Source organism: Sminthopsis crassicaudata, chromosome 3, assembly GCF_048593235.1.
Source record: "Sminthopsis crassicaudata isolate SCR6 chromosome 3, ASM4859323v1, whole genome shotgun sequence".
NCBI lineage: Eukaryota > Metazoa > Chordata > Mammalia > Dasyuromorphia > Dasyuridae > Sminthopsis > Sminthopsis crassicaudata.
The window spans coordinates 302,233,492-302,251,936 of record NC_133619.1 but is presented as its reverse complement, the minus strand read 5'-3'; the positions used below and the strand labels follow the sequence as shown (position 1 = coordinate 302,251,936).

Below are 18,445 nucleotides of genomic sequence, written 5' to 3'. Positions count from 1 at the left end.
TTTATTATGTGCCAGGCAGGGTAGTGGTACAGTAAATAGAGCTTCAACTCTGGAGTCAGAAAACTCCTTTTCTTAAGTTCAAATGTGGTTTCAGGCAGTTACTTGGACAAGTCACTTAGCCCTGTTTGCCTCAGTTTCCTCCTCTGTAAAATGTGCTGGAGAAGGAAATGGCAAAACACTCCAATATCTTTGCCAAGAAAACCACAAATGAGGTTAGAGAGTCAGGCACAAGTAAAACCACTCAACAACGTCAACAACAATCCCTAGCATCTAGCCAAGTCTGACTCACTTCTTCATTTCCTTTGCTGGATTATTATCTCTATCCCATCATTAATTATGAGTTTGCCCAATCTCTTTTCTTCCCTCTGCCTGCTCTGTTTTGGTCACCTGTCATTGGTTTAACTATTATCTCTATTGGAAAGGGAGATAGGAAGGAAGCCAGTACTGTACACAATGAAAGCTACATACATGAAGAAAATATAATTTTGTTAAAAAGATGGGCTTTTGAGAGAATCTGACACAGTGAGGAGGTATAATGAACAGAAAACTAATTAGGAAAACTGGGATTTAAATCCTACCTCAGATACTTATTAGGTATAGTCCCTTAATCCTATTTGCCTTAGTTTCCTCATCTATAAAATGGGAATAAGAATAATAGCTACTTCCATATATATATATACACACACACACACACACACACACACACACACACACACACACACACACACACATATATGTATACCAGTCCCAGTTTTTCTCCTGGGCTAGTCCCTCATCACCAAATACTGAGGATATCCTGGAGATCTCTGAATCTCACAATACCCTAAATATAAAATATTAGTTCCCCTCCCACAACATTCTCATCTATTGAACCTCTTTATTTCTGCCAAAGGAATCCTTCCAGTTTCCCAATTCACAACTTCAGCATTAGTCTATTTCATCTTGCAAGTTGGCTCAGTCACCATGCTTGGTTGTTTTAACCTACACAACTACAACCAGCCTTTTTTCTCTAATCTTTTATTTTACAGCTATTACCTTAAATCACCAACTCTCTCCCAGGATGTTGCCATTGATTTCCTAATTGATTTCCTTGCCTAAAATTTCTCTACACTCTAAATACAGCCTCCAATAACCCGTCAAAATGACTTTTCTTAAACTCAGATTCGAACATACCACTCCCTTACTCTGTAAAGGCTTCCCACTGCAGCAGCTAGGACAACAAATGAACTCTTTTGTTTGGTCTTTAAAGTCTCTCAGAACTTTGCCCTGACTTATCTTACCAGGCTCACTGCACATTTTCTCTCCTCCCAAACTCAGATGCAACCAATTGGTCTTATCTTTGTTCCCCACAAATGACACACAAGGCACTCCATTTCCAATCTTCTTGCCTTTAGACTGGCTGGGTCACAGCTCTCAAAGGAACTTCCTAATGACTTTTACCTCATAAAACCCCTAACTTATTCAAATTGCAAATTAAACACCACCATCTGCATGATGCCTTTCCTTTGCCCCTCAACTGGTAGTAACCTCCCTCCCTAACTTTATATTAACTTTTAGTTTATTTTGTATGTATAAGTATGTGTATAATGCATATGTGTGTGTATATGTGTACATAGTGTCCAAAAAGTCTTAGGACACTTTAAATTTTAATAGCTTATATATGTACGCACAAACACATATGTATATATATATAATTCATAGTTTTTTTCATTCATATTCATGTTGCTGAATGAAGTTAGAGAAAATTATTAAGCTATTATAAGTAGGTAAATTACTATTTTTAAAAATTTTGTTTCAACTGGGTCCTCAATGCAGCAAGGCAATCTTTTGCACCTAACAAATTCACTGTTCAATTCTCCAATAGCAGATTTTTTTTTCATTTTTTTTCATCTCTCCTAAAACTTCTCATGGTTTCTCTCTCTCTCTCTCTCTCCCCCCATCTCAGCTAAGAATTTTGCTTCATGTTTTACTGAGATAAATGTAGACAATGAGAGCTTCCTCTTTTCCCAACGTAATTTCATAGTATTCAGATATATCTCCCGCTATCTCCTGTCTCTATTCCTTTAAGTAGATGTACTTTCTCCTTGTCAAAGCAAAAGATTTAAAGACCCCAAAGAGTATTTATATTTGATTCTAGTGGTAATGGAGAACCACTAGGATTAATTGAATTAGGGTAGTGACTTAATCAGACTTGTGGTTTAGGATTAATCACTTTGTGAGTTGGATAAAGGATGAACTGGAGTTATAGATTTAAGGAAATGAAAAACAAGGCAGAAAAGGCGACGAGAAAGGTATTACAATATTATAAGCAGGATGTGAGGAGGGAGTGTAGCAGAGAAGGGAGCATATTCAAGAAATGTTGCAAAAGAAGAAAAGATGGACACAAATTTGGCAGTAGATGGAATATGGGGGTAAGGGTGAAAGGGAATGAATAAGAGGATAATATCCAGGTTGCTAGTGTGAGTAACTGGAGAATGGTGGTATTTTGACAGTAAGAGGAAGTCAGGAAATGAAGAGGATGGAGGGGGAGGGGAAGGTAACAATTTCAGTTTTGGACAAGTTGAGTTTAAAATGTCTATAGAATATCCAGTTCAAGAAATCTAATAAATAGTACAGAATGCAAGACTGGAGATTAAGTTAGGATAAGATAAATAAAATTCTAAATTCTTCCACTGGGAACTGGTAATTAAATCCAAGAGAGTTAATAAGATCACCAAGTAAATTTATAAAGGGAGAAGAGAAGAGAATCAGAACAGAGTCTAGTGAAGAGGTATGATCTAGAAAAAGATTCACCAGGGGAAAATGAGGAGCTATCCATTAGGTAGAATGAAAACCAGTGGAGAGCAGTATCCCCAAAACCTAGAGAGATAATGATGACAGTGCCAAAGACTACAGAGAATTCCAGAAGAATGAGGAGTAAGAAAAGATCTTAAGATTTGGCAATAAAGAGTTCATTGGAGAGAATGGGTTTTGATCTAATGATGAGATCAGAAGCCCAACTGCAGAGGAGAGGAAAGGAAGTGAAGACACTGACTGTAGATAGTCTTAAGGAAGCCAGGAAAATGAAAAGAGATATAGGACTAGCCAGAGAGGATATCAAGGGAGGGTGTTTTGAGACTGCAGAATTATCCTCACCTAGGAAGCAGCCAAGAGAAAGGGAGAAATTGGAGATTATTAGCAAGAGAGATAGTAGACGAATCAACTTGCTGGAGAAAATGGGATGCAATGGGATCACTTATGCCTTGGTTTTTTGTCTTTGCTTCTCCAGTGTCTAATACAGGGCTAAGCCCAAGAGACAGAAAAAAAAAACTATTTCACAAATGATTTCACTAGCAAAGGGAACAAAGAGATGATAAAGCTCCCAACACCACAGATGCCTTTCTTCTACTAACCCTTCCCCAATTCCATTTTACATGAGATGGTCCGGTTTAATAAAGCCAATCTCTACATGCACAGGTAATCCCATTCCAACCAGTCTCCTACAAGTACCCCTTTTAGCATTTCTATTCTTTCACTTATCTTCAATTTCTCCATCTCTAAGGGCCACTTTCTACTATCTACACAATGCTCAAGTCCTCCTCTTATCCTCAAAAAAAGCCTCTCACTTGGTCTTCCACTTCTCTTGCCTTTTGTGGCTAAATTCCTTGAGAGGATCTTTCTTCTACAATAGGTACTTCCATTTCCTTTTCTCTCATTCCCTTCTTAATTCTCTATAGTCAAGTTTCCAACTTCATCATTCAACAAAACTGACCACTTCAAAGTTATGAATAGTCGCTCAGTTACCAAACTCAACAGTCTTTTCTCAGCCCTTTTACTTTACTTCTCTCCAATTCATGGTGCTATTCTACTTATTACCCTCTTCTCTTCTGTTTTTTCTGACCTTGCTCTCTCCTAGTTATTCCTCTTCCTACCTATCTGATGACTCCCTCTCTTGCTGAATATTCTTCCAAGTCACCCCTACTGTCCCGAGTCATCTTCTTTACTCCATCTATATCACTTGGTAAGCTCACTGAGACTCATAATTGTGTCTCATGGATTCCATGCTGATGATTCTCAAATCTACCTCTCTTGCTCTAACCTCTCTGTTGATCTTCTATCTCCAACTGTCTATCAGACATTTCAACCAGACGTTCTGTGGTACCTTAAACTAAACTGAACTTATTGTGTTTCTTTCTCAAAGTATTCTTCTGGTCCCCTCAGGCTTACAACCTAGTATCATCATCACCTCCTCTTTCTTTCTGTCACACCCCATTCCAGTTCATCCTCCATGCAGTTGCTCAAGTGATTTCCAGAAGCACAGGTCAGATCATGTCTAACACTTTTCTCACACATCCTCTCCCTTCCTCTCCCCCTCCCCCCCATGGCTCCCTATCACTCCCAGGTGCGTGGCAAAGGTGTGTTGGATTTTGGCCCCCACCTTTCCAGTCTCCTTAAACCTTACATTTTTCTCTCCTGCTCCCATCCTTTATCCCCAATGACACAGACATGTTTGCTGGGTTTTTTTTTTTTTTTTCCTTTTAAACAAGACATTCTATTACCTAATTCCAGGTGATTTCTGTGCCTCCTGCAATGCTCTCCTTTTTCATCTCTGCCTCTTGGATTCCCGACTTCCTTTGAAGGAACTCATTTCCTTTGAGGGCTCAGTTAAAATCCTATTTTCTAGAAGGAACCTCTTCCAATGCTCTTAATCTAGCACCTTCCCTCTGTTGATTATTTCCTATTTATCCTGCATACAGCTTGTTTGCAGATTGTCTTTTCCATTAAACTAATGAGGGAAAGGAAAGGGGGGAACCCCATTTCTTGGCGCATAGATAGTAAGATAATCCCATGAGGCACACTGTCCTCTGTAAATGAATTTACAGGCCCGAAAACCTAGATTGATAAACAAAAAGTTTATTGTAGAAGTTTGGAAGTAAAGTTCAGTTAGAAAGACGCCAGGGCCAGAGATGGCCGCTGGGCAGGCAGGAACCCTTATATGGCTGGAAGGATACCATGTGTTGGCTGGAAGAGCTCCTGCAAAGAGAGCGCTCAGGCTCCTTTCTTTAATACCTAGAAGATGATGGGCGGTACCCCCAAATTCTTGGCGGGCTTTTCAGTTAGATCAGATGAGGGCTGGGGAAAGCTGAGTTGATGATGGGGGCTGAGCCTGGATATTCAAAGGGTGCCTTTGACCAGGATTTGTGAATCAAGGTCAGCCATGGGTTGGGCAATTAGAAAGGAATCTTAAAGGAACCTCAACCCCCATCAAAACTATGAGTCTTTAGTGGGCAGGAATTGTCTTTTTGCCTTTCTTTGTATCCCCAGCACTTAACACAATGTCTGGCACCTAATAGGTGTTTGATACATCTTATTGATTGACTATGTACACTTTACAATCCTGCAGAAACTGAGAGGTTATATAAGTGGATCAGTCATACAAGCCAGTATGTGCCAGAGATGAGATTAAAAAAAAAAAAAAAAAAAAAAGTCTTCCTGGCTTCAAGGCCAGTTCATGATCCTACAATATGCTGAATCTCATCACAGGTCATTATAATAGATGTTTAATAAATATTCAATGACTGATATTAAAGCTAGCACCCAACCTACAAAAATGTGGGGGGAAGTCACAAAATCCAAAACTACTGGAATTGGAAGACACCTCACATGTCCTTTAGTTCAACCTGTACCTGAATTACAAACCTTCTGGGCAACATGTGAAGACACGTGATCTTTAAGACATTAACTGAAAAAAAAGCTGTACTTACTACCTACTCTTTTTTTTTTTTTTTAAAACAAGATGACAAGTTCCTCAGCAATTTAGGAGGATAAATTATACCCTCCAGGTAAATCATTTATTATGCTCTGGGGAAAGGAAAGTTGGAGAGGGGAAGCATTAAGTTTGGAGGTTCTGGTTTCAAGTGCTACTTCTGGCAATGTTGCTCTAGGCAATTATTTAACCTCTCAGTGACACAGGAAATTCTCTAAGACTATTAATTATAGATAGCTGATCATATCTGCAGCAATAGAAGTGGTTTCAAAATGGATTTTTCCAAATAAATGGGTGTTCTCTAGACTGATAAAGACACAAGAACAGATCCTCTTCCTGCCCCCCCCCCCGCCAAAATAATAAGAAAAAAGAGGAAATGACATAACACTATTTATTTTTTCCAAAATTGTCTAAATTCTCCATCTTAAATATTACACAACAATTATGCCAAAGGAATGATATACTGGTCAACAACAAATAATGGGGACAAAGGAAAGACTTTTATTTTTCTGACATTTCCAGACACAAATGCTAAAAATTTCATGAGCTCATAGATTTAGAGCCTAAAAGGAAGCTTTGATGTCTTTTATTTAACCTTCACTATTTCCTCTATTCATCTTATAGTTAAAGAAACAGATACCCAGATAATTGTGACTATTCTAAAATCAAACAACTGGCAAAGTAAGGATTTGAAATCAGCTTCTCTGACTCCAATTTTAGCTCTTTCCACATAAAAGTGTTTTTAATTCAACGTAAGTTTCTAGTTTGAATGCAGATAAATGAGTTTGAGGACTAAATTCATGATCAAGCAAAGCAGATTATCCAAGTTTTTGACCCTATTTTCTGCACAATTTCAATTGAAATTTGATTATGCTTATGTGGCTATCAGTAAAGCCATATGCATAAAAGAAAAAAAAACAACAGCCTTGATAAGGATATAGTCTACTGAAGGCTGGTATTACTATAACTAAAGGGATGAGAAAAGAGTGAGTTATACTTAGGCATCTTTTTATGCCCCAGCCTACATGTTCTAAGCAGCAAGGTGTCATAATCAGTCGAGTGCTTGCAGTGGAATGAAGAAGCTCTAAAGACCTGCTAGCTGAACAGCCTTGAACAAGCGACTCTGCCTTTCCTCAGCTGTAAAATGGACATGATAATAACAGCATCTACTTCACAGTGTTGTTGTGAGGATAAAATGAAATATTTCTTAAGTGTTTTGCAAATTTTAAATCACCAGGTAAATGCTATCTGTTACTATTATTATAGCAAAGTCATTATATAACATTCCTATAACAGGAACACTCAATAAAGAGTAAAAAATAACACCAAAGTTTTAAACATGGGAAATGAGTGAGTGATGATTATGACATCAAAATGCAAATGTCGCTGATAACAGTAATGATATTAAAAAGCATATGAAGAAAAGTTATCAAACTATGTACACCCTATGATCCAGCAGTGTTACTACTGGGCTTATATCCCAAAGAGATCTTAAAGAAGGGAAAGGGACCCACATGTGCAAGAATGTTTGTGGCAGCCCTCTTTGTAGTGGCCAGGATGAATACAGAGAAGCTTGGAGAGATTTACATGAACTGATGCTGAGTGAAATGAGCAGGACCAGGAGATTACTATATACTTCAACAATAATAATGTATGATGATCAGTTCTGATGGACGTGGCCCTCTCCAACAATGAGATGAACCAAATCAGTTCCAATAGAGCAGTAATGAACTGAACCAGCTACACCCAGCGAAAGAACTCTGGGAGATGACTATGAACCACTACATAGAAGTCTCAATCCCTCTATTTTTGTCCACTTGCATTTCTGATTTCCTTCACAGGCTAATTGTACACTATTTCAAAGTCCAATTCTTTTTGTACAGGAAAATAATTGTATGGACAAGTATACATATATCGTATTTAACTTATACTTTAACATGTATTGGTCAACCTGCCATCAGGGGGAAGGGGTGGGGGGAAAAAGGGGAAAAGTTGGAACAAAAGGTTTTGCAATTGTCAATGCTGAAAAATTACCCATGTATATATCTTGTAAATAAAAAGCTATTAAAAAAAAAAAGCATAGGAGGGAAATATCAGTGTTGGATATGTTGGATTTAAGGTACAAATCAGATATCCAATAGGAGATGTCTCTTTAGGCTCACAGAGATAAAGATCAAAATTTAAGCAAAAGGCCAGGACTGGAGATATAAATTTAGTTGGAATATCAGTTTGTCAAGAAAGAAATCATGTAAGGAAAAAAAAAAAAAAGAATGAAGGGCAGAAACTTGGGAAATACCATGTTTGAAGATCAGGAAAAGAACTAAGAGTAAGAGGAAAGAGAAAAGGAGTTAAAAAGATACGATCAAAGTCTTAGGAGCCAAAAAGACAGAGTCTCCAGAAGGTAAAAGTGGTCAAAAGTATAAAAGACTAAAATGAAGTTAATTAGGCTGAGGAATGAAAATATAGGTCACTGGATCTTGACATAATAAGTGGTCACTAGTGACCTTTGAGAGTGCAACTTCTATAGAATAATGAGAACATCATGGCCAAAGTGGAAGTGGAGTCCTTGGGTATAGATTTTATTTTAAAGAAATGGAAAACAGCAAGGAAAGAAGAAGAGACAGAGGGAGGAAAGAAGAGGACAGGGAAAAAGGGAGAGGAAGGGAAGAGAAGGAGGAAAAAAGGAGGAAGAAAAGGAGAAGGGGGAAGAGAGGAAGAAGAAGAGAGGAAAGGAAAGAAAACATAAAAGCAAAGGAAATTAATTTTTAGAACGGAGTAGACAATGAAATCCAACTTCTTAATTTTACAAGTGGGAAAACTGTGACCAGGGAGATGAAGCAATTTGTTCATGATTATATGGCTCAAGAGATAGCATGGTACAACAGATAGAGCACTGGCCTTGTTAACAGAAGATATAGGTTCAAGTCCAACTACTGATACATAATGACTGTGTGTGTGTGTGTGTAAAAAATGTCCCTAACCAATTACCTAAAACTCTACACAGACCTGCAAAAATAGGAATATTTTCCTCATCCAGGAGAATCCCAAATCAATGAAATCACAGATTTGGTCCATATCCCTATCCATACTATTAGAGGCAGATCCAGAATTAAAAACCATACCATTACAGATTCATGAAGGAGATGGTCAGAATTTTACTTGAAGAAATTACTAACCTGGACATTTTTACTTCATATAAAATGTGTGTATGTTTATATGTAAGAAAAAAGCTATATAAATTCATACATAAATATATGTCTTTTATTTATTTCTTGGTAGATTTACATTTTCAAATCAAAAGGCCAATTTTACCAAGCTATATATATATTAACAAAGTAAAACTATTTAATTTCCTGAATTAATCAATATAAGGAATATTTGATTTTCCAAAGATGAAAGGGAATAGTTAAACTAAATCTACCTCTCCTTTTTAACTCTGGCCAAACATCTTAGTGATACCCTAAAGTATTTTCCATTCACTTTAAATAAAGCCATTTTTTAACTGTAATTGGTACCTGTGGACTTTTCTAAAAATAGTTTTTCCTTGGTCAATGATAGCTCCATGTATATACAAAAGGACAATCTGCCACATTTGTTTTCTTCAAAAGTTCACTACTAAAAAAATTAGTATAATAATCATAAACTATTTGACATGATGTCTTTAAAAATGGACTGGATAAAGCACTGGGAACAATCTGTTCTGGCAAAGGACAAAGAAGATGACCTAATAGGTCTTTCCCATGTCTAACTTCTGTGATTCTAGGGGTTTGGGATTTTTTTTTTGGTGGTTTTTTTTTTTTTTTTGCTCCTGCAGTAATACTTGTGAGTACAACAATTTCTCAAAACTATTATTAGTTACTAAGGAAACGAAACATGTTTGCAGAAATAAATAAGCAAACTTACAGAACCTAAATAGCAGGGCTTTCCTCTTCCCCATTTAATTCTCTTATGGTGGAGTCATTTTATCAATCCTTAATTTTCGCCAAGTCATCCTGCTGACCTACTGGCACTCTCACTGGGTTAACTGCGGCTAATTCATATCTTACTGTGTAAACTCAGTCTATTAGATTTTCTATTAAATAGAAGAATCTTTGTTAAGTACAAGGCTCCATGCCTGTCTTGCTCAACCTTTGGACTTGGAGGACTCAAGATCAACCTTTATATGGAGGAAGAAACTAAACGGCTCTACAAATACCAGTTAATGTTGGTTGAAAATAGAGTACTTACTACAAGGTAATCATTTCTGGAGAGAATGCACAGCAAGCTCTTCAGAAAAGTAACCTGATGATAAAAGTAAACAAAAACCTCCCTTAAATTTCACTGATTTGGGATAAACATGTTTTTCTTTCTTAGTTTGGTTAGTTTTTTTAGTGAGGCAATTGGAGTTAAATGATTTATCTAGGGTCACATAGCTAGAAAGTGTTAAGTGCTTGAGGCTAGATTTGAATAGGTAAATATATCTTTAAAAGGAATAACATTATCTAATAGTATCATGAGACTAACAATATAGCCTGATAACTAATAATAGAGTCAGCCTAAGTTAGGTGGCTTTTCTGGGCGTCATGTGGTTATTCAGTCATTTTTCAGTTGTATCAAACTCTTTGTGACCCTATATGGGGTTTTCTTGGCAAAGAATACTGGAATGGCTTGCCATTTCCTACTCCAGCTCATTTTTCAGATGAAGAAACGAAGGAAAAGTTTAGTGACTTGCCCAGAGTCACATAGTTATTAAGTGTATGAGGCCATTTGATTTGACTTTACAAAGATGAATCTTCGTGACTCCAAGCCCAGTACTAGATAGTACATCACTTAGGACCTGCTGACATAGATTTGGAGCCAGGAGGACCTTTAGAGTCTATTAAAGCCCAAACTTCTCATTTTACAGATGAGAATCAGTGAACAGCTTATCCAAGGCCCACAGGGATTAAGTGACATGTTGGGGAACAGAAATGAACTTACAAATCTTAAATATGGGAAGCAAAAGATTTGTTTTATCAAATGCAAAAGTTTAAAGTCATTCAGTTAAATGATGTGGTTAAAAGCACCTGAATTTTGAGAGACTTTTTCTTACAGCATATAGACTTGCTAAACATTTTGTATTAATATATTTGTACACACACACACACACACACACACACACACACACACACACACACACACACACACACACATTGGAGGGAAGGCAGTATATGGGATAGAAGGACATTTTTGCAGGTTTCATTTTTGTTGGTTTCATTATGCAGTGAGACTTTCTCTTCCGGCCTTCCTTTTTGGTGCCAAGTTCTCTGTTCTACTTGGTGTTCAAAAAAAATCACCTTCTGCCTTCTCTTATTGAATTGTATGGCAGTAGAGCAAATGGAAACAGGCAACTGCAGGCTTGACTAATGCACGGGGGCACAGCTGCTTTGCAAGAGGGTTGCACATGTGAGGGAATACCGTGGCACAGAATAAATTAACACTAAAGGGTCACACTCTGGCCAACACCAACTATAAACAGGGAATTTAATGCAACACAGAAATGAGGAACTCCTGTACCCATCTCTTTTCCCACTCTGTTCTCCACATTTTACTCTTAATCTACTCCTCAACACAAACATAAGATTTTTTTAGTGCTTTTATATTGTTTCAGACAAATGATGATGACAACTTCAAGTTTAGAATAAGCATTCTTCCAGACTACTCCAAAGCAAAGACTTTATCTATGAGCTCCCCAAGAACAAATGGGCAAAAAAGATTAAGGGAGCTTGGGGTTTGGGTTAATCTAAGTTTTACTGGACTTAAATGCCAGAAGATGGGTCCAAATCACCGATGAAAGATAAGGCAGTTAATATAATGAATGAAAAATGAAAAAAGAAGGAAAGGAAGAACAGGTTACTTTCTTTAAAAAAATTTAAGGAGAGATTGAAACATTTTTAATATATTTTAATAACACAAGTCATTCCCCAATAAACAGCCAAATAAAACTCACCTCAAAGCACATTATCTGAAAACAATTTATTGAATGTTAATGTTAACGTCACACTGCATTCCTGTTAACTGATACTACAGTACTCATGATGACTATTATATTTAAGTAGAAATCTGTGGCCTCTCAAAGTTAACTTTATTTGTATTATAGTAGTCATTGTAAATATTGAGGCCATTTGAAAAATAATTTAGAAGAGTCCTGTCTTTGATAATCATAAAGTGCCTACTGCACTCAGAGCATTTAAAAATAGTTAAATAACAATTATTGTATTGCAAAATGTAATTTGTATAATGTTGGTATAGAACTAATAATATTTCTTAGCAATTCAGCATTATTTCTTATATATCACCCTCCCACATTTCAGAAAGCATTTAGTTGGGAAGAAAAATTTCAGTACTCCTCATAGATAAAAATATTAAAATTTCTACTGATAAAGAAGGGGCACAGAATGACCAAAGATAGGAAAGATTTAAATTTTAAGATGCATTGTAACTTCCTGTATATAAAAATAAAGTTGTCAGTTGTATGGCAAACAGAAAGAATGGGCATGAGAAATTCAGTAACTTTTTTTATTTCCTTAAGCAATATCTGAGTCTCAGTAATTCTATTTTAAATTTGCATAAAGAAAGTATTTAGGGAGGGGGAAAGGCAAGAAAATAAATATTTCTATACAAGAGAGTTCTATAGAACTGAAGTTTCTCTGAATTCATCTCCAAAAGAGAAATGAATAATATTCATATATAAGTTGTAATAGATTTCTCATATAATAATAACTTTTATTTACATAATACTTAGAAACTTAAAAGACAAAACTGGATGCATATTATTTCATGCCTTATAATAACTCTTTGAAACACTATAGTCATTATATATCAGCATGTGGTACAGCAGTAATAGAGCAGAGCCTAGAATCAGGATGATTCATCCTCGAGTTCAAATCTGCCCTCAGACGTTATATAGATCACATAAATCTTTGCCTCAGTTTACTTATCTGTCAAATGAGCTGGAAGAGGAAATGGCAACCCACTCGAGTATCTCTGTCAAGAAAACTCCAAATGGGGTCATCACTAGTCCAACCTACGATAACTGAACAACAATAACAAATAGGTACTATTTTCTCATTTTACAGATAAGGAAGTTGAGGTTCAGAGGTTTAAAAAACTTGTTCAAGATCACATAGCTAGTGTCATGAGCAACCCATGGCTCCCAGAAGTCAATTCCAACATTCTAGTGCCTATGCCATGCTTCTTCTCATTATGTAAAATTAAGCTAAGTTTGGAGCGAATGATTCCTAGTTCTACAATGAACAAAATAATTTTTGCACATACCTCATAAGGGGAATGAACACGTAGAAAAAAATCCAAAGAACTACAAGAAAAGTTTAGAGGCTTAAATTGACCTGGTTCAAGTATGAGTCAATAGGATGGCACTTCTGACCCAGAGCACTAAGGAATTCACTTTAAAAGATCCCCTCAATCTTCATAATAGAAATGGATTTGCACTGAACCTTATTCATTCTTTTGCTTGCTGTACTCTAATGACCTGCAAGATGGAAGTCTTGTAGGATGGCTAGTTGGACATGGAGTAATGAAAATATGGCTATGAAGGCAAATTAACTGGGGAATGCATTAATTAAATCACTTTCTTAGCACCATACCTTAACCTGGTCACTGAATTAATTAGCCAAAAAGCAGCCCAAGTTAGGACACATTCATCATTTCCTTTAAAGGGACTTCTTGGTGTCATATTGTCAGATTTAGCCTAGAACCTGAATAATGTAGTATCCTAGAAATGGACATCAGACCAGTCTTCCCATCTCCTTCCTTCCTTTCTGCCTTTCTCTTTTATCTTTCATCTAGTTAACTTATCTGTGTTTCTGATTTTACCATCTATAACATGGAGACTTTGGGCAAGATGATTTCAAATAACTCTTTCTCTGATTCTGCTACATGTAAAGGAGAAGGGAAAATATAAGTCTAACTTATTTTATATCTGAACTAAAAATATAGAATAAATTATAAAAAACACAAAGCACTTAAAAATACCAACAGCAAAGTCTGACTGGTAAATATACACTATTACTTATATTTGAGACAAAGGTAAACTCAATATAGAGAAAATCTGAGTAAATTTAACTAGAAACTCTGTAATCAGTCTGGGGCTGAGTTTCTGCCAAAATAGCTTATGCCTCATATAATATTCATAAGAGTCACTATGCCCAATCTTGTAATGATATGGCTTAAAAGCCTCCTAAAGATTTCTCAATCCACTTGGGGTATAAAGGAGAATTGACCAATAAAATGATGGTAAAGTAAGTATTTTATGAATTCAGAGTACAGAAATGCTCACTGACAATGAGCAACACCATGCTAGTCTTTAAAAAGCTAATGGAAAGATGTTTGCAAATTCAGTTTTAAATTTGACTAAAGAATATGGTTGTTCATCCTTCCCAGTCAGGCAAACAAATTATTAAAAAAATCAAAGGATGGAAGCCAGTATAAATTCTGTCTTGATGGTACCTAGTGATTTGATATCCAATGGAGAAACAGCTAAACCAAGCCCATAATAAACAATCAAGTCAAATATAGTATATAATTTCTACTCAATATATTTATTCTAAATCATCTCTCCTATCTAATCTTCTAAAACTTCAACACATGAACATACATAATAGAAAACACATTATTTTCATTACTTTTATTTGGCCAAACATATGGAAACAATAATTCTATAGACATATGTACATCATATTAGAAAGCAATCCTACTTTAATGCAATTTTTAAAGAGCTTCTAAATAGATTCAAGCTATTAAAATCATTCAATTTATCTGAAGCCTGCAAATAAAGCAGCCACATCTATAATTTACTAAGCAAAATTGTACAATTCAGTGAGGACCCTAACTTTAGAACTTAATTCCTGTGGAGAGATAACTCTCATTAACCCTAAATAGGATTTATAGAAGCAAACTTCCTTCATTAGAAGGTTGCAGATTTTACTCATTTATATTTTCTTCTAGTCTGAGGAAAACACCTTTTTATTGTTTTTGTATGGGGGGTGGGAGGGAGGTGTTAAGAAATTGTACAAACAGAAAGAAGGAATAATAAAGAAGATAGTTCTTAAGTTAAATCTTACTATTATTGTTTTCCCTGTGAATATAAAACAAGGCATTTATTTTTCCTAAAAAGATTTCTCAGGAAATTGATTACTTCTAACTGAATTAACTAAAATAAGGGCATGTAAAAAATTGGAGGGTCCCTCAGGGAGAGGAAAGGTTCATTTTTGGGGGAAAATATCAAAAACATAAAATTTCATCTGGCCTTCCCATCATCACATGAGGAATTGTTTGGTAGTTACATCATCAGGAAATAAAATACTATCCTCTGAGGACCCCAACTCTTTACAAAGAGAAGGTTTTTTGGTGTGTGGTTTTTTTTTTTTTTTTTTTTTTTTGAGGTTTTAAATCACTTTCAGAGGCTTTTCTCCTCAATTTACTTGCCTACTTCTTCTTCCCTATCTCTCCTTCCAACCCCCCAAGCCAATTCACAAAAACCTTCCAGGCTTGGAAAGCTAGGGAACCAAGGTATGTGGTGTTATTAACCTAATCAACTTTCAGTGTCTTTATTATCAAAAATAAGAAGGAACTCATGCAGCTTGTCCTTCTGTGCATTCTTTTCCCTGTGAACTGGACAGACAAATGAAATACTTCACACAGTCCTGAACGTCAGTGGGAGCCAGAACCCATTAATAAGCTTTCTCAGTTCTGGCTATCACTAAAGTACACTAGTCAGACACGACGAGTCTGCACAACACAGAGCTCCTTATATGGCAATGCTATGACGTAATGCTCCATAGGCTTGGGGCATGCAAAGAGTCTATCTCTCATTGTTTAGTACAAGTCCTGGAATGCTCACATCTCTGCTGTCGGAGAGGACTCAGCACTAAGGAGCAGGAGCAAAACCATGGGATTTCACAGCAAACACATCTAAGGTAGGACAGAGAATGCTGGCTTTTCTTTTCCTCTTAAGAAAACAAGGGGCCCTTCTGTCAGAAAGAGAACTGAGCTAATGTAGATTGGTCTGTTCTCTCCCTTTCTTTCTTTGAACATGCTCTCAGAATTGCAGGCTGTAAACAAGTTTCACAAAGTATATTACATTAACCCTTGTAGAAAACCTTTCTCAATTTATCTTAAACAAAAGCTGTAGAAGAATGGGAAAAGGCATTTTATTTTAAATATTAAAGGGGGGGGCAGTTAGGTTATTACACACACTTTCCAAGTGAGTGCACATGGAGTATTGCCTATGTTTAAATAACTCTTGAGAAAAAGTAAAGATGAATTGTAAATCACTCACTGGCTCCTGCATTTGTATCACTGTGGCTGGTGACAAAAGTCACATATGCCATCATTATACTCCTTACCGATTTAGTGATTGAACTGCAAGCTTCGTGTTAAATATTAAGAACATGTTGAAAAATTACCATACGTTCAGCATGAAAGTAAAACCAATTTAAGTCTTAGAACCTGAGTCTCCCTATTTAACTAGTTTATATCTATCTATACACAATACTTCTCCCTTCTGAATAGAGCATGCAAATGTCAATGTGGAAAGAGGAAGTAACTGCCAGAGCTTTGAGTTCTAAATTTTTTTTCTTTAACTCTAGTTACTGGATAAGTGAGCTAAATCTCTTCACTCTAAGATAATATCTTGGATCAAGGTGTACTCTGTAGAAAACTTCTTTCTTGATAGCATATGTCTACAAGAAATATTTTGTTATTTAGTAAAGTGTTGGGATTTTAAATGTAATTGACATCTAAACCTGTTGTACATTAATTCTGATAGTATAAGAAGATATAATCGGCAAGCTTACTAAAAATATGTATAGTACTTGTCTTGTTTTCCCAAAATTAAACTCGGCAGAATTTCTTTTTCTTCTAATGACAAGTATACAGTTCTTCCAAGTTGAGAAACCAGATTGGCTCTATATTGTAGTTGGAGTGAAATAGTAATATGCTTTTTTGGTTATGCTGTACTTGGACTAAACATATATTAGAAGACATAAAAATTAAATCTACTGTGACAGAACTATTTCCTCTTAAAACTCACCCCTGTGTTTTATAGTATGTATGGTGGAGACTAAGTGTTTCACAGGCATAGCTTACTGACACATGAATAACCATAACTGAGTTTTTAAAGCTACCGCTGCATTTGATAGACTATGAATACTCCCACCTCATTTACTGTTATTAAAGATTAAACAGGGCAGCATAATAACATAGTGCTAAGATTCTCTTTATTGTTGTATGTTATTCGGTGTATTGTTTTGTGTATGTTTTTTATTCAATATTTAAATTTTAAAAGAAAAGACAAAACAGACAGTAGGAAATTTAACATTTGTAAAAATTTTTATACACCCTAAATTTGGATCATGCATGCATATGACTATTATCTGCTATTATCAAGTTCTTATAAATTCATGAAGACAATAATATCTTCCACTTTTGCTCAATTAGTAGAATTTTACCAATTCATTGTAGCTGAGCAATCAGAGGCTCTTGTTTCCAGCACTCTAAGAGAAAAATTCGTTTTTCATTCAGGCTGAAAACAGGTTAAGGAACCTGCAAGTTAGTACTGATAAATGTTTTCCTAGCTATTATTTTAAGCTTAGAGAAGCCTACAATAATAATAAGAAAGAAAAAATGGCCAACACCCAGACCATTGTGAAGAAATACTGAATATGCAATAACAAAATTGTTTATTTGGTATAGGCTGTAATTGGAAGAGGAAAAAATTCCTGCCTTAGGCAAAAGGTTATTCTGCTCTTTTGAATTTAATAGAGAAGGGAAACAGAAACCATTAATTACTGTTTCAGCTATGCCCAAAGTATCATCTGTATCATAAGCTGCAGCTAGACTGTTGAAAATCATAACCTCTATCAAAAGCTCTTTACAGCTGCATTTCCCATAGTCTGGATTTTTTTTTTAAAGTAAGACCTCATGCCTCTACCTCCACCCCAATTACATCTCAACATTCCACAGCTCTTTCCTAGTTTACTGTTTTGTTTTGTTTTTAAACAAAGGTCATTTCTATTTCAAATGTAAATTATTTCTAAATTTGTATTCTTTTAGGATGGATAATCACTTCCTAATTCTCAGGAAATCTATATGTTAAGAAAAGTTATTTTTAAATTGATGTATTTATAACTTTCAAAGTTAATGAATGTATATAACTTGATAAAGCTAATGCAACTCTACCTCTTTACTCAGTGAAGGGAGACAGTCCTCGTCTGCTCAACACTGGCATTTCTGTATTATTTTCGTGATTGATTCTATAGTAACAGCCAATATGAAAATACAAACCAGCCCTTTTTAATGTTCACTCAAACTAAAATTCACATTAGATATAACTCTTTAATAGGCTTCTGGGATTTTGTTCCTACTCTTCCCCCCAGTATTTTTTTTGTGCCAAACATTTATTGGTATGACAAAATGAAAATGAGAGGAGGACAAAATCACTCTGCTTTTTGGACACCTTTTGCAATACAGATATCATAATAATATCAGTAACACCAATCACTGGCGGTAAGATTCCCAAGACCCTTTGAGAGAAAGGGAGAGGGACTGAAGAAGGCTAACATTAATAAAAAGCACTGGAAAGGAACCATGATTCCAAATGTCAGACCTCTGACCTATATTAGAGGCTTGACCCAAGTAATAAAGATTTTAACTTTTTTT

At 35.8% G+C, this 18,445-nt stretch overlaps 2 protein-coding genes across 4 annotated transcripts in view; one reads left to right on the top strand and one right to left on the bottom strand.

Annotated features, from left to right (window-relative positions):
* CMSS1 (cms1 ribosomal small subunit homolog) overlaps positions 1 to 18,445 on the bottom strand; it is a 413,202-nt gene that overhangs the window by 337,796 nt on the left and 56,961 nt on the right. The window lies entirely within an intron of this gene.
* The window catches only part of FILIP1L (filamin A interacting protein 1 like), a 241,450-nt gene that overhangs the window by 169,991 nt on the left and 53,014 nt on the right, over positions 1 to 18,445 (top strand). The window contains exon 1 of one of the 3 annotated variants that reach the window (XM_074301004.1): positions 15,542 to 15,702. The exons of the other annotated variants lie outside the window; for them this stretch is intronic. Within the exon in view, the coding sequence (XP_074157105.1) occupies positions 15,557 to 15,702 (146 nt within the window). The 5' untranslated portion in view covers positions 15,542 to 15,556. Of the gene's footprint in view, positions 1 to 15,541; positions 15,703 to 18,445 lie in introns of those variants that run through there. 3 annotated transcript variants of the gene reach the window in all.